Raw genomic sequence first — 15746 nt, 5'->3', positions numbered from 1 at the left:
GTTCCTGTTCCTGTGTCCCGAGAGCAGAGCCCCCGGGACAGCTGGAATCCCATCGCTGGCTCTCCCTCGCTGACGCCCTTTCATTGTCTTGTGACGTTACAGGAACAAGCTGTACAGTGGCTCTGCTGACTGCACCATCATTGTGAGTATCCGACGTCGCCCTGGTTATAAGTCGGCACGTGGGAGGTTACAGGGCACAGCTTCTGTGGCCAGCCGGGCTGGGAGTGGGGCACAGAGCCACTGACTCCTCGCCACCTCTTCTGCTGATTCACAGGAGGCTGTGTTAGTGTCTGGGATGAGAGTCCCACTCAGGAGCCCTCCCGTCGAACCTACGCCCATCAGAGAGGGGCTATATCCTCTGGGCACAGATGCCGTCTATCCTATGGCACAGCTGCCCTTGCTGTGTTTTCCTGCTGGGGGTATTTCCAGGGCAGACAGGCGAGAGGGGGAACTGCAGGGGGTTTCCAGAGCAGGCCAATCTCTAACCGACTTTGTCTTCCTTTTCAAGGTCTGGGATATTCAAACCTTGCAGAAGGTGAACACGATCCGAGCGCATGACAATCCTGTTTGCACTTTGGTCTCCTCACACAACATGCTGTTCAGTGGCTCCCTTAAAGCCATTAAGGTAGAGGGCTGAGAAGGCACCTGTTGGGGTTGGGTGGCCATTTGGGGAGAAGTTCGCTGGCAAGAACAGGCTCTTTTGGGCCTGCGTGCGTCTGTCTGCACGTGGTCTGGTTAGCGCCGCAGCGTGAGCTTAGGGGGAGACAGACACTAGGAGGGACAGCTAGTGCTCCCTGCAGCCGAGGCTGCAAGTAGATTTTGGAGCAGCTGACTGAAGAGCCTTGCTTGTTTTTGTTGACTCCTACAAATCAGAGGCTGTGGGCACGTGTGGAGTTGGTGTGTACTTGTGCAAACACACAGACCCATGCGGGGGCTCGTGTACCATGTGCTTAGAGCAGGGGACTGGGATCAGGGCCAAGATCGCCACAAAGGAGCAGTGATTTCAGGTGCCTGTTTTTGGGTGTCCAACCTGAGAGCCCTTCAAAGGGGCTGGTTTCCAGAGGGTGCGTGCCACACAGTCTGGCCGTCGGGGGCCATTCAAGGTGTCTGGTTGGGCACCCACAATTGCAAGTCCTTTGGAAAATCTCGGCCAGCTCTCCTGGGTTCTGTTTCCAGCTCTGCTGGCAAGTCACCATGTGATCTTGGGTGAGCTGCTTAGCTTGGCTGTGCCTCCATTTCCCCATCTGGTGGGGTGTCGTGTGGCTCAAGGGCTTTGGGACTTGTCAGGCACCAGAGAGCTGTAATTCAAACAACCTGTGTTTAGTAAATATGCATTTAAAAAATAAACCTGGCTCCATGTGTGCCAGGTGAGTGGAGCAGAAAACTAACACCTGCTTCTAAAGCTGCTCCAATGTCCTCTCCTCCTGACGCACGTGCCTCAGTGCTGTTCCCCTGCATTGCTCCCTGGCTTCGCAGCTGCCGCTGGACTGCTCAGTCGAGGGTTCTGGGGACGCTGTGTGTATGTTGTATTGCAGCCCCCTAGCACAGGGCGGGCAAGGCCCAGGCAGAAAACGTTCTCCACTGCAGTTGCTTCTGTTTAAACTTCCAGGCATGTGGCTCACATTAGAGACGGGCTGTACAAACGGCAGTGTGAATTTATCTGTAGATCAGCAGCTCCAGTGGATCTTCCCAGGGCCTGACACTGCCGCTCTCACTTCTCCCCCCACATGCAAGGGCCAGTATGGGATCGAGGCCCCACTTCCACCCTCTTTGGGGACCTGTCTCTCTGCACAGAGGTGGATTTCGTGCAGGAAGCAGCCCTGCAGAGTTAGTCGTAGCCATTTGGACTGGTCTTTCTGACCACAATGGCCCTGCTTAGTAGTGTGCAAGCTGACCCGTCGTGTGTGTGTGTGCCTGCCACAGGTCTGGGACATCGTGGGCACTGAACTCAAGCTGAAAAAGGAATTGACAGGTCTCAATCACTGGGTGCGAGCACTTGTGGCTTCTCAAAACTATCTCTACAGTGGGTCTTACCAAACAATCAAGGTAAGTACGCTGATGACGTGTGTGTGAGTAAAGCACCTTCCAACCTCCAGCACTAACTTCCTATCTGTGCAAAACCAAAGGCAGCCAGGAGCACTCGGCGGCGTGCTTTCACAGCTGTTGCGCCACTGACACATTGGAGTTTACTCCGGCGATTGTGGCTGGTAGGTTCCCATCTTTGCAGTAATATCAGAGTTTGGCAGGTCCAAGCTGCTGTTTGACATTAGCCAAGCCCAACACTGCCATGTAGCCATGGCCCTTCTCCAGCTGCTGGGACGTTGTCGTCTATTCTCCGGCACTGACCCTGCTGCTGCTAAGAGAAGAGGGGCAGTGTCTGGGCTGCAGAATCACTATCATTCTGCATTTGGTTCCTGTAAGAGTCTCGTCTTTGTTGGCCCAGTCCCTGCTGGTTAACTTAGCTGCTGGTGTCTGGACTGTTGGAAAGTTGGGATACATTGTGCCTGGAGCCCCCTGCTCCGCACCCTCTCCCCTCCTGTGACAATGGGCCCACCTCCCCTTCCCTTCCTGGGACAGGACCAGGCTCAGGCCTGGTTCTGCTGGGCCCAGCTCTGTATTTTGCTGCCCGTCAGATGCTGGCTATGGGAGTGGTGCAGCTCGTGCCCCGGTAGGAACTTGGCCAAGAGCCTTTCCACCTGTTGCCGGCCCTGCCTGGGACAGAGCCACTGGCCCCGACAGGCCCTCCAGCCAGTCTGGAAAGGCACCACCGGCTACGCACTGAGAGGAATCCAGTGTATCGCTCCGGGGCTCACTCATTCTTACTGGGCTGCTGCACTGGGGCGACGCTGACCTGGACGGGGGCTGTTTCAGATCTGGGACATCCGGAACCTGGAGTGTGTCCATGTGCTGCAGACGTCAGGGGGCAGCGTGTACTCCATCGCCGTGACCAACCATCACATCGTGTGTGGCACCTACGAGAACCTCATCCATGTAAGAACACGGAGGCCGGCGGTGCAGCCCTGCCTCTCCCTCCCTGCAGAACAGGGGCACAGCATGGCTAGCCGTGCCGGGATATCCCCAGCATCTGCTGTGCCAACGGGCCCACCTCCCTCCTGCCCAGCGGGCTGACGGAGCACCCTGAGGGATAAGAGATGGACTCCACTGAGGCTATCCAGGCTGTGTGCTTTCCCATTCTCTAGGGGCTGGCCTGAGACCCACCCTCTCGGTGCTGGGGGTGCCAGGCAGTCAGAGGGTGCTGTTACCCTCTCTGATTGGTCCCGCTCTGCAGGCCTGGGCGCTGGCCTAGCTTGCTCCTGCTCCGCACCCTTGGATGTTGGCTTCGTCACTCTGAGCCGTCTCTCTCCTGTTCTCCTCGCTCAGGTCTGGGATATCGAGTCCAAGGAGCAGGTGCGCACACTGACTGGGCACGTGGGGACGGTGTACGCCCTGGCCGTCATCTCCACGCCGGATCAAACCAAAGTCTTCAGCGCGTCGTACGATCGCTCTCTCAGGGTACGTGCTGCCGTGGCCTTGCCTAGCTGGGGGAGAGGCTTCCGAGGCTGAGGGGGAAGCAGCGTTGGGAGGCTAGTCCCCACGTAGACCTCGCACCCTTCACTGCAGCCCTTACGGCTCTCCTTTGCTTTTAGGTTCTCAGTGTCCGGTAAGGAGGGGGCAACTGGCTGCTGCAGGGGACTGGGAGTGAGGGGTCCTGGGTCAAGTCCCGACTCCTTGTGCCCTTCCACTGTGTGTTCCTCAGTCCCTCCAGCTGTAAAATGGGGCTCGGTGTCTTCGTGTGTGGAGAGCTGCCAATGCAAGGGGGCTGCAGAGCGCTGCTGTTCCCGGTGACACTGACTAGTGATGCCACAGTGCAGAGCCTTGCCAGAACCTGTTCACTACGGACTGGTCTGGCTCTGGCCTGGCACTCGGGAGAACTGGGGTTAGTTAGTACCTGGCGGTGGGGCACTGGGCCGGCCGCTGAACTGAAGGAGTGAGAGGCAGGCAGATGTGGTGGTGATGGGACCATGTCCATATCCAGACAGCCGGGACATGGTGACGCAGAGAGACTGTCTCAGTTCAGCGCCCCAGGCCTGGCTCCTGTAACTAACACGGGTCCCTGGGAGAGTAACATAGGTCCCCGAAGGGCAAGGGAGGCCTCTAGGCTAGGGGTGGAGAATTCTTTGGTCTTTGTTCGCACTCCAGGTTGTTTCCTTCCCTTCGTGGCCAGAGCCCTCTCCTCTGAGCCCCTTTGGTGCCTGGGCAGACAGGCCTTGCGGTCCCCAGCTTCGCATTCACACATCCCTGCATGTGCTTCCAGGTGTGGAGCATGGACAACATGATTTGCACTCAGACGCTGCTGCGGCACCAGGGCAGCGTGACGGCGCTCGCAGTCTCCAGGGGCCGCCTCTTCTCCGGCGCTGTGGACAGCACTGTCAAGGTCGGTCGCCCCTGGGCTTTCCCACTGCAGCTTCCTCACCGGGGGGAGAACCCAGAGCCCAGCAGCTTGTCCTGGCGGGAGGGGGTAGAAGCACCAGCTGAGATTACCCTGGGGGGGCTGCAGCTTGGGGAGAGCAGCTGTTGCCCACGACGTGTCCACTCTTCGGGGGGCTGTGGCTGCAGGGCTGGGGTTCCTGGGCAGGCCAAGAGCTCCCCTTTCCTCCTGGGTCACTAGGGCAGCAGCCATGAGTCGGGGAGCAGAACGGGCCCCAGCTGGCCAGCAGGGAGCGCTAGGGGCTCCGCTTCGAGAAGGGCGTTTTTGGGGAGGGAGAGGAAGGAACCAGCTGGGTTCCCTTGACTGACCTGGATCCCTGTTCACCCGTCCCTCCCTGCCTCCACAGGTCTGGACGTGCTAACGGCAGCAGCTGCACCGGTCCTGCACCCCGAGCTACCAAAATCTCCTTCTCCTCTGCCGGCCTGTTGGATGACTGACACCGCCCTCTGCTCACCACCACCACCTGCTGCCTTCCATCGGCCACAGCAACTGCGCCCTCAGCATCGCTCGTCCCGCCGACCTGCCGTCGCCCAGGGACGCCCCAGAAGTCAGCCGTGTCCCATGAAAGAGGTGGGAGACCTGGCCTGCTGTGAGGGCCGGTGGGTCACTGCTGTTCTCCGTACTGCACACAGCACTGGGCAAGGGTTTGTTACTGTGGCGTCACCATGGCAGAGCCTGACCCAAAGGCTCGGCGCGCCCAACGGGACACGTGCTGGCTGGGCTGGTCGGGCCAAGCAAGGCGCAGTTGGCGTGGACGCCAGGCGGCAATGGGACAGCACAACTCAGCTGGTCGCAGCGGAGCCTGTCGAGGAAGCGAAGGACCAGGAGCGAGGTCACTTTGCAAACAGGAGAACTGAGCTTCGGCCTTGTCCTCCGCCCGGGCCCCTCTCTGTCGCTCTCGTATTTAATTTGACTGCCCGGACGATAGCGAGCTGTTGTTTGGCCTTTCAAGAGGAATCTTCCTTGTGTAGCCAGGTACGATTTTTACACCACAAGCTAGTTCTCTGATCAAGTAACACGAGCGCATCGGTTCACCCTCCCTGTAATTACAGTCTCCACATTAAAGAGAAAAAGCCTCTGTTGCATTTTTACTCACATTTTCTACAGTTTTTAAGATTGTAATATAATTGGATTATTTCTTCATTGACAATAAAAGTGGAAAGAGCTGTTCCAGGCACGTGTGAGTTACTTGGGGGTGGCTCGCTGGGGGAGGGCCAGCTGCCACCCGCCCGGCCTTCCACGGGCACGCACTTCCCAACCCTGCACACCTGGGCAGGGGAGCTTGTCCCTGCGCCAGGCACAGCAGGTGTGGGAGGCCACTAGGGGTATGTCTACACGGCCGCTAGACACCCACAGCTGGCCTGAGCCCCGGCAGCCCGAGTCAGCTAAGGGCTGTTTCATGGCTGTGTAGACTGCTGGGCTTTGCTGGGACCCTGCAGCCTGAGCCCCGAAGTCTACACAGCCATGAAACAGCCCCACAGCGTGAGCCAGCTGGCAGAGGCCAGCCATGGGTTTTTCTTTGCAGTGTAGACCTAGGGTAAGGCAAGAGCCATGAGAAGTGAATGGTGAGGCACTCGCGGGGGTGAAGTGAGTTCTTTAAAAATTCTTCTCCCATTGGCATAGGTGCTTGGGGGCTTTCCCCTCCGTACGCTCCATAACTGCTGCAGCGGCTCAGGGCCACGCAGTGGGTGAGAATCAGGTGGTGTCTCTGAGCCGACGCGCCGATCGGCTACTGGCAGCAGAGTAAGACAGCAGGAATGGATTAACTGGCAGTAGCATTGTCGTGTGTAGTCCAAGCGCATGCCTGTCTCCCCCCATTACCTTCACTTGGTATCATCCCTGGCACTATCAAAGCAGAGAGCTACGCTTAGGGCTAGATCTGCATCATGGCTGGGAGGGCCCTGGCGAGACCAGTATCAACAGTGCTTTGAGCTGGTTGTGGCCCCAGGGTGTTAGAACCCTGCGTACTTGCCTCTTAGCTGAGGGCAAAAGCCATGGGAAACAGTGTCTCCTACCAGGGCTAGAACGACACCCACTGCCTTGCAGAGCAGCAGCACTGGGAGTGGGGGGCTGAGGAAGAGGGGCCTTGGCGTGTTTGTAAGCAAAGAGGGAGGGGGGATCATATGGGACTAGCGCTGCAGCTTCGCCTGGGGCCGTTAGTGTCTGTGGCCCCAGAACTGGGCTTGCCCCTAATGGAGGAGCAGGGTTCCAAGCAGACTGGTTCAGCATGGGTGGGATATACCAGAGCTAAGGGGGGGGGGGGGCCGGGCCAAAACCTGCACAGGGAGGCACTGACCTCCGGTAGCTGAGCAGCGCAAGAGACGACAAAGTGAAACAGCTTCTTGTTCCGCTGGCTTATCCCCTGCACCTGCCAGACATGGAGGGAGCCTGGCCCAGCTTGTGCCACTGGTACCTCCTGTGCCTTCCACCCTTGCCAGCAGGCCTTGCCTTAACCCTGGGTACGGGCACCCGCGGGGCAGCTACACAAAAAGTCTCCTTCCCCAAGGCCCACCCCTCCCCAGTTACTCCATTTCCCTCTCCCTGCCTTGCTCGCTCTCCCACACCCTCGCTCACTTTCACTGGGCTGGGGCAGGAGGGTGGGGTCTGATGGCTCCGGCTGGGAGTGCAGGAGGGGGCTCCGGGGCCAAGGGGCTCAGAGTGTGGGATGTGGCTGGGGCAGGGGTATGTGAGGGGTTGGGGCTCCAGGCGGCGCTTATCTCAGGCAGCAGCCGGCATGTCCGACTCCACGTGCTGCCCCTGCTGGCAGGCACCACCCCCGCAGATCCCATTGGCTGGGAACCACGGCGAATGGGAGCTGCAGAGACAATGCTTGGGGCAGGGACAGTGCACGGAGCGCCCCCCTCCCTCCACCCACAGACATGCTGGCCGCTTCCTGTCCTCCTAGGAGCCAGGCAGGGAGCCTGCCTTAACCCCACTGTGCCACCAACCAGACTTTTAATGGCCCGGTCCATGGTGCTGACCAGAGCTGCCAGGTTCCTTTCTAATTAGGTATTCCGATCAGGAGTACCGCCAGCTTTTTTGCCGCCCGAGGCGGCGGAAGGTCCCGCCCCCAAAATGCCACCCCTGAAATACCGCCGACGACCAGGGTGGCCGAAGATCCGGCCACCGCAGTCACCACTCCCCAAATGTTAGCGCCCTACGCGAACGCCTGGATTGCGCCGGCCCTGGTTCTGGTCGAAACCCGAATCCCTGGCAACCCTAAAGCTTGGCAGGGACAAGCCCAGCTGCCGAAATCCCACCCCCCACTCATTCTACAGTGTGTTGTGGCTAGTGGTAGGGTCCCTGCCCCGCCTGTCCATGGGCCTTGCTTTATTGACCAAGAAGGGCAGCACCAGTGCCTCTGCATTGTCTCTGGGTGCAGGTCCCCTCTTCCCCCCCCACACTTCGGGACAACCCCCCACCCCTCTCTTTACTTTGCCTCCCGCTCAATGCCCAGTGTGAGTGCAAGGCCCAGAAGGAGCCCTGTCCCTGCTCCAGCTGTCATGGGGCCCCTCCTCTGAGCCCCAGCTCAGGCACTGGGCCTGAGCAGGAACGGGTCTGCTGCCTGGGCCCAAACAGCCGGGTGGCCCCGGCCCCTGGAGCTGCAGGCTGGTCCCTGGGCCGTGCCCAGGCTGGCATTACATGGTTGACAGCCCCTGTTCCCGTCCATAGAGCCGCCCCGACTGCCTACAGCATCCGCCCTGCAGCATCCAATGATGACATAGGCACTAGCTCCTGCTCATACCAGCAGAGAGCAGGTTGTCTAAACCCTGAGCCAGCCCCATGGCCAGGGACTCTGAAACACTCAGCTCCGCAGGGGTTTCAAATTCTTGCTAAGCCTTTAGTACAGCACCTGAATCAAATGGGGGGGGGGGCACAGCTGCTGCTCTAACCCAGGCGGCCTTAAGAAGCGAATACTAGGAGCTTTGCTCTCTCCGGTAACAAGGAGTGAGCTGGCCGACACCAGCCCGCCTCTTGATCGTTTTCCTCACCCACGCTTTCAATCCGGGAGATTTTTTTTAGGAGTAACAGGGTCAAGTTTAGCATCAAAAGCCTTAAAGTGTCTTGCTGGAGCCAGAGCCGCGGGAAAGGGTGTGACCTCAGTCCCGGCTCCCTTACCTGGTGCCAAAGACATTTACCTCGTCTGGGCCAGGCCAACGCTTCCAGCCCTGGGCATGCCCCTGGTGAATACAGCGCAGCCAGGGGCCAGGCGTGCTGCACCGAGCCCCCGAGCTACAGGCCCAGCTCTGGGCGTGCTGCTTAGGGCAGTTCCATTTCCATCCTAATTTGCCAATTTGCAAAAGGTGTCAGTATTCCGGGTGCTCGACCTGAGCCAGGCAGCAGCCGGGCTGGGGATTTCACACCCTGGGGCCCTGGGAGTGAAGCAAGCAGGGAAGGTTTGGTTTAATTGTCCCACAGCGCGGTGACCGTGTCAGTCCCCATGTCCACAGGTGGCTGCCCCAGTTTTCCGTGCTACTTGCTCACCCCTATGCTCCTGGGAGGGTTAGGAACACCTGCTCCTCCACGCCACAGTCACGTCTGCCAGGGTTGTAGCAGAACACCCAGGCCCCATCTGGCCGCACCCCCATTAACGACAGCAGCCAGGCCTAGCGAAACAGGAGTGGCACCCACCTTGAGTTTTCTGACATTTATTGAGAGCCGATGGCAGTAAATGCAGTCAGTCAAGCATACCACTGCCACATGCCTGACAAAAAATTACAGTATGAGTCAGTCCATCGCAGGGGACCAGAAGGACATATACACACACTGTACAACCTGGTGCTTTAGGAATTGTCTGTACCATGGAATTTTTTTTGGTTGGAGTTAATTCCCAACAATAAAAATAACATTTGTCTCTTTTACAATTAAGGTTGATAAGGTTTTTTTTTTTTCCTTTAAATATTTGTTGCCAGACTTTTTATAGGAGCAAATGTCTTCAAAGCACCACGAGCCATTTAATATTCAGAATAGTCATAATAATATAGGTGGAACCGAAGCACAGAAGAGCAGGGAAAAGCACCAAGATGCATAGCTTTGACAGAATGGGAATACAATACAGATTCCATAACTTAATCATAAAAAATATATATATATGTATATCTCCATCATGTAGAACTTTATGGATTTTGTTAAGATACATTTTTTTTCTTTACAACAGATAGTTCTAGGCTTTTTTTTAAAGAAATTTCAAAGTTGTGCCAAACACATCTGGATCAGCAAACACAATGGGAGAAAAAGAGAGAGAGAGAGAGAGAGAGCAGTTTGTACTTCTCAGAAAAAAATTACATCAACACGTTGTTTTGAAACCACAAGCAAAATGCATTCATCAGAAATCAAGCGATAAACCAGACTCCAAATCCTGTTTATACATGAATATACAGCTGTGTATTCTCAAGAATACGCACACACACACACACACACACACTCACACACAAAAAAAGAAAAAAAACAACCCTGAAGACACCTAAGAAAAATAAAACAACCCTCCAGATCAGAGTTAACAAAAACCTTCATGAAACAAGGCACATCCTTTGAGTTTCTTAAACTGTGTAAAAATAAAGGAAGAACACTGAATTCCAACAGAAAAACAAACCGAAAGCTGTTTGCACAGACCTTCTAACGAGATAAAAGGTATCTTATGCTTGTGCTACTCTTAATATGATCTTGCCACAAAGACACAGAGCTTATTGTAATCTAATAGATTTTTCTCAAGCTAAAATCCAGTTCTCTTGATTTTTTTAAAAACTTTTATTATATAATTGATACTATTTTTAATATTTTAAATATATATTTGTTAAAGTTTATTCCTTTTTTTAATTTCTGGGGGAAAATATCTGTCTTAAATCTTTTTTTCCCAATAAATTAATACTTCTTTATATAGCTTATTATTTCTTCATCCCTTATCGCCCTCCAGAGAACGAGTTTTTGTTCCCCAACTAGGAAGTGTTCGTAACACTTCACTGCAGTAGGGCATTGTCCTAAACACAGGCCTCGCTCAGCCATGTCCTCCTCTAATCTGCTTGCTTCGGCTAAGGCCCTCTTCCCTCTGCAATGAGCTCCGCGCATGTAAGAAACCTACTGGGATACAGAGCGTGCTAACAACCCTCTTGGACAGGAGGCTCAAGCCAGAAGCGAAGGAGCTGAACCCATGGGCTGGTCTGTATTCCCCTAGCCCAATTTTGGGTCCCCAAGGTCATTGGTTTGACAAAGGAGCAAATGTATCGGGATGTGGCAGGGGAAATCACTGGCACGTGCAAGAAGCAGGGAAGCCGATCCCAGCCCCCTCACTCACACATGGCCCCGCTGACATCCATGGGCCCAGGCCTGCGAGTAACAGCTACCTATCTGGGTACAGGCTGCAGGATGGGCGGCCTCGGAACTGGAGCCCTTGTAGACGGGAAATGCTGGTCTGGCAAGAGTTTGGAGGAAAAGCCCTGACAACACATCAGCTGCTCGGCCTCCTCCCTGCTGGCCAACCCCAGGCATTGATGCTTGAGCCCAACTAACAGCTCCACGGCTGCTCGTTCTGGTCCGGTTGTCGCCCCTGCTTGTTCAGACGCAGCAAGAGGCAGGGGGGAGGGAGACATTATAGACATGGGGCAGGACATTGAGGCTTTAGAAACCGATGAACAATTTGGGATTTCTCAGACATGCCCCCCCCCCCCCCAGTCCCTTGGGCCAGCATCGCAGCGCATGGCTCACCAGCCCCTTGGAGACTTGAAAAGGGACTGGACATTCTAGGGGGAATGCAGCAGAACCGGAATTAGCATAACTAATGGCCACACACACATGGGCAGGGACATTCAAGCTCCTGCTTCAGGGCTGTAGCCAAATGCTGATGGGTAGGGCTGGTCTCCATGGCACCGCGGCGCAAGCCAGAGGGGTGGGAATGGTTGAGAACGCTAATCGCCCCCCGCAGACCCGCTGGCACGAACTAAAAGGTACACAGTCCATCGTAACGTAACGGCCACGCTGGGTCAGACCAATGGTCCATCCAGCCCAGTGTCCTGTCTTCTGGCAGTGGCTGGCACCAGATGGTTCAGAGGGAATGAAGAGAACAGGGCAATTATCGAGTGAGCCATCCCTTGCTCATCGAAGGACCAATCCTCCTTGAACTGATCTAATTCTTTTTGGAAGCCAGTTATACTTTGGCTTCACCACACCCCCTGGCAACGAGTTCCACAAGTTAACTGTGCATTGTGAAGAAGTACTTCCTTCTGTTTGTATTAAACCTGCTGCCTATTCATTTCAGCTCTACAATTCACGGTGTTGCCCTGCAGACAAGCCCTAAGAGACCAGGAGGAGGCCTAATGAGAGCGGAGGGGAATTATCCTACATCTGCCACTGCGCCACTACATCTACACCCGCCTCTGCTGCATCTGGAACTGGCCCCTCGCTGAGAAGGGACACTGGGCTAGCAGGAGCCAGTCAGGCACGCCCATGGGCCTGGACTGGAAACTGGCAGCGCGTTTCTAGGGCGAGCGGCTCCCGCCCAGGCCTGGGCTCCCCACGGACGGCGAGGTGTTCAGAACACAGCCCGGGGCAGTGGGATTAACCAGCAGGGTGCAAGAACTGCCTGTCACACTGAGGCTAACCTGCCCAGGCCGCGTGCTACGGGGTTAGACACGGGTTAGCTACTGCGGCTCTCCAAGGTCACGCTCTGACACAAGCCGGTCTCCCTGAGGGCAGGCAGGGCTGGGGCGCAGGGTGGGGGACCAGTGAGCCCCACGTAACAGAAATGCCGCTGGCACCCCCTGCGGGACTGACTGGGACGAGGAAAGGGATTTGTTCCCTGAGCTCCCTCTGCTCCAGGGGCATTGGCGCTGCCCGGGCAATGCCCTCTGGGCTGGTGGGGGGAAGGAGGAGCAGTGAGGCCTGACCGGCCAATTGGGAATCCATCACTAGGGACTCCTGGATTGTGCTTGTATGAGGGGTGCTGCAGCCCCATCCCCCTCCTCGCCACGCAGCTCCCCGGGGTCTGGCCGTGGCGGTCGCCAGCAGAGCCGTGCCGCGGCGGAACCCACTGGGCAGAGCACTGGGCGCCCCCATGGCCTGGCTCAGGCTCTCCGGGTCGCTAAGGCGGGGGTGCCCCAGGCTGGCTTCCCTTTGCCATCGGTGAGTTGGCTGCTGCTGCCCCCAACAGACCCCACAGAGCCACCCTCTCGTATCCTCCGGTAAGGCCCCCCACCCCCTACGGCAGCCCGTGACCAGGCTGACACAGCACCTTGCTACAGATGGAGGAGAGCCCTGCGCGCCGCTCACTAGGCAACGCTCCTCTACGAGCAGCACAGCTCCTGGGGGCTTGGGCTCTTTGGGGCCTGCAGGGCAGGCCTGGGGGGGTCTTGGCCGCTGTGGTTGCGGCAGTGTTTTGAGGGGACAAGTGGTGGGGGATGGAGCAGTGAACTGGGAATCAGCCTGGCCCGTGGCTTGCTGCTGCCCCAGCCCTGCATGCGTAGCGCCTGGCTCTGAACACCCACAGCCTGGTGCCCACGGCCCTCAGAGAGCTGACAAGCCCCTAGGCTCCTGCCATCAGAGCCCCTTCCCTCCCAGCCCCTGCCCTCCGCAGCATCTGCAGGAGGGTTCTCTCCCCCGCCCTCCGCCCCCAGCACAACTTTCCGGCTCCTCCTGGCTGAGAGCCCCACCACTGCTCACCCCCTCCACAGCCCAGCTCACACCGAATCCCCCGCAGGCCCACTGCTCCGGGGACACCACCCCGTTGGGGCCGAACGCACGCAAGCATCCCTTTCAATGGAGACCGCCCTCCGGGGCCCCCAGCCTGCTGCCAGGGGCTTCCACAGAGCACAACCAGGCCCCTGACGGCCAGCGAGCCTGGGACTGGCTGTCGCTCCAGCAGAGGAGCGGGGTGAGGATGGGCATTAAAGGCTGAATAGTCCAAGTCAAGGACAAAGTCTTTGGAAGCCAAGTGGCTGAGTGGAGAAAGGGGCAAGGTGATGGGGCCGTGCTCAGATTTCCAACAGCCCTTTCTGTGCAGTGAAAGCCACCCGGGCCCCACCTCCCCGGGCAGCCGCCAGGAGCCGCCCCCAGCAGGGAGTGGCATGTGGGAGGGAGGGGGCTATTTTCTATATTTTTCTTTTCTTCTCATAACACTGTCTCGAGCATGCAAACCTACAAAGCTTTCTCACGGTGCCGGCGCACAGCGCTGCTCCCCCGGCAAGACGGCCCCCAAAGTAACCAGAACACAGAAAAAATAATAATTTTTTAAAAATGAAAGAGCTAATTGGTCAAACCGGACTTGTCACCAGAACAACGTCTCACGGTCACAGCTTCTCAGCACCAGGAAAGAACAAACAAACACCTTCCGAATAAAACAAAGCATGCAGCTAACCGAACGCCAGCGGGCAAGCGCCCACCCTGGCACCCACAGCGGGCGGCCCCGGCCCACCACTCCTAGCGTCTCCCAACATCAGCAGACGGGGGCATGGGAACGCAGACGGCGGCACACGGGATAATGGCAGTGCTCGGTCGAGAAACGATAGCAACACAGCGTCACCAGAACGAGAGTCTAACCCAAACCGAACGGGGAGGAAAGCAGACGGATTGGGCCACGTTTGGCTACACACAGAACTGTCACATCTGGGAGTCCGGCGAGAGAGAGGACGATCGGGTCAAACTAAAAAGGTGGAAGTTCAGCTACACGGCACAACCGGAACAGAACCATTCTCGCTGGATTTCGGGTTTGGCCTGGAGAGGCGAGTCAGGGGACGAGCCCCACTCCACTGCCTTCTCGGCCTGGCAGTTGGGTTTAGACGGCATTATGGGCGCCTTTATCCCACGGTCGCTTGCTACTTCGGTAGGAAAAAAACCGTAACAAGGCTTTTTGTTTGTTTGCTTCTGCAAACCCCCTCCCGCCAAAAGCCTGCCCCGAGCGCCGCGGGCTGTGTGAGCACAATCCTGAGGTAATCTTTTCTTCTTTGTGCAAACCCCGAAGGATGGGCTGTTCGCCGAGGGGGGGCAGGCTGTACAAGGGGCAGGGAGGGGGGGCTGGGAGTCGGTGGATCGTTGTGCCCTTGTACCCACGGTAAATCCTGAGGTTAGCTGGGGTTCTCCTCGGGCCTCATTCCAGCATGGCGTCCAGCTGGTCGGCCAGGTCGTCGAACATGCTGCCGATGTCGTCCAGAATGCTGACTGTGCTCTTGGCTTCTGCGGCAGAGCTGCGGGTGCAGAGAGCGTCCGTTAGCATCAGTGGGGCTGGGCTGCGCCCCACAGGACCCGTGGCTGATGTGGGTCTCCCCCGGAGGGCAGAGGCGGCGGGCACGGGGGGGCGGGAGGGGTGTCACACTGAGCAGTGGAGTAACTTTCCACCCAAGCTGCAGGGAGGGGACCTCAGAGCCCAGCAAGCCCCTCCACCCCCACAGCCCCTGACAAAGTAACTTCCCTCCTGTCCTCCCATCTGTACAGTTCTGCTCCCCAAGCACTCCGCATCCTGCCCAGGGCGCCCCTCAAGCCTGTGTCCCACCCCAACTCTCCTCCGTAAGGCCCCCCTCAAGCCTGGATCTCCCCAAGAACCCCCCAGTACTGCCCCCCCACGCCTGTGTCCCTCTTCCAGCTCCCCTTGGGTCCCCCTCGGAACTGAGCCTCCTTCCAGGGGGGGACGAGGAGCTGGAGCTGCAAGGCAGAGCTGGGCTCTGTCCCCCTCCTAGCTGTGGGGCAGTTGGGGGGTCTCACCAGCTCCACGAGGAGGGGGCCAGGGAGCAGCCCCCAGAAGCATTGGCCTTCAAAAGCTGAAAGGGGGGTAACCTGGGGAGGGGGGCAGGAGTTTGTATCTATTAGCCCATATGTCCTTACAGAACCTGGAACTGACCCCAGGAGTCCTGCCGGCTTGTCGGCATGGGAGCTTTTCCAGTGATACCAGCAGAACTCTACCGGTACAGTTAAACCCCAATGTTTATCCTGGGATAACCCTAACCCTTGTCGACACTAGAAACACTACAGCTGTGTCGCTACCCTCGATGAGATGGTCCGCCTCCCCGAGAGGCCGGAGCTAGGTCAACCTAGCGCTGTCTTCACAGGGACTTGGATTTTTCCACCCCCCCCCCCCCTCCACCCCCACCTCCAGTGACGCTGCTTGGCCGATCACAAGAGTAGGTTTTCTCAGCTTAGTTTAAATCAGAGGTCGGCAACGTTTGGCACGCGGCTCGCCAGGGTAAGCACCCTGGCGGGTCGGGCCAGTTTATTTACCTGCTGACGCAGCAGGTTCGGCCGATCGCGGCCCCCACTCGCCGCGGTTCGCCGTCCC

At 57.5% G+C, this 15746-nt stretch overlaps 2 protein-coding genes across 3 annotated transcripts in view; one reads left to right on the top strand and one right to left on the bottom strand.

The window, feature by feature from the left end:
* TRAF7 (TNF receptor associated factor 7) overlaps nt 1-5649 on the top strand; it is a 44689-nt gene extending 39040 nt beyond the window's left edge. For both annotated transcript variants that reach the window (XM_026650564.2, XM_024212413.2), the window contains exons 15-21: nt 103-142; nt 509-625; nt 1924-2046; nt 2872-2991; nt 3382-3513; nt 4316-4435; nt 4836-5649. In XM_026650564.2, the coding sequence (XP_026506349.1) occupies nt 103-142; nt 509-625; nt 1924-2046; nt 2872-2991; nt 3382-3513; nt 4316-4435; nt 4836-4850 (667 nt within the window). In that variant the 3' untranslated portion in view covers nt 4851-5649. The remainder of the gene's footprint in view (nt 1-102; nt 143-508; nt 626-1923; nt 2047-2871; nt 2992-3381; nt 3514-4315; nt 4436-4835) is intronic.
* A 7468-nt stretch (nt 5650-13117) lies between these two features.
* CASKIN1 (CASK interacting protein 1) overlaps nt 13118-15746 on the bottom strand; it is a 51356-nt gene continuing 48727 nt past the window's right edge. The window contains exon 19 of the mRNA XM_029911270.1: nt 13118-14661. Coding sequence (XP_029767130.1) covers nt 14565-14661 — 97 coding nt within the window. The 3' untranslated portion in view covers nt 13118-14564. The remainder of the gene's footprint in view (nt 14662-15746) is intronic.

The sequence above is a fragment of the Terrapene carolina genome, unplaced genomic scaffold (genome assembly GCF_002925995.2).
Source record: "Terrapene carolina triunguis isolate 2854851 unplaced genomic scaffold, T_m_triunguis-2.0 Scaffold93, whole genome shotgun sequence".
NCBI lineage: Eukaryota > Metazoa > Chordata > Testudines > Emydidae > Terrapene > Terrapene triunguis.
The sequence above is the reverse complement of the archived record's forward strand: the minus strand, read 5'-3'. Positions and strand labels throughout refer to the sequence as shown.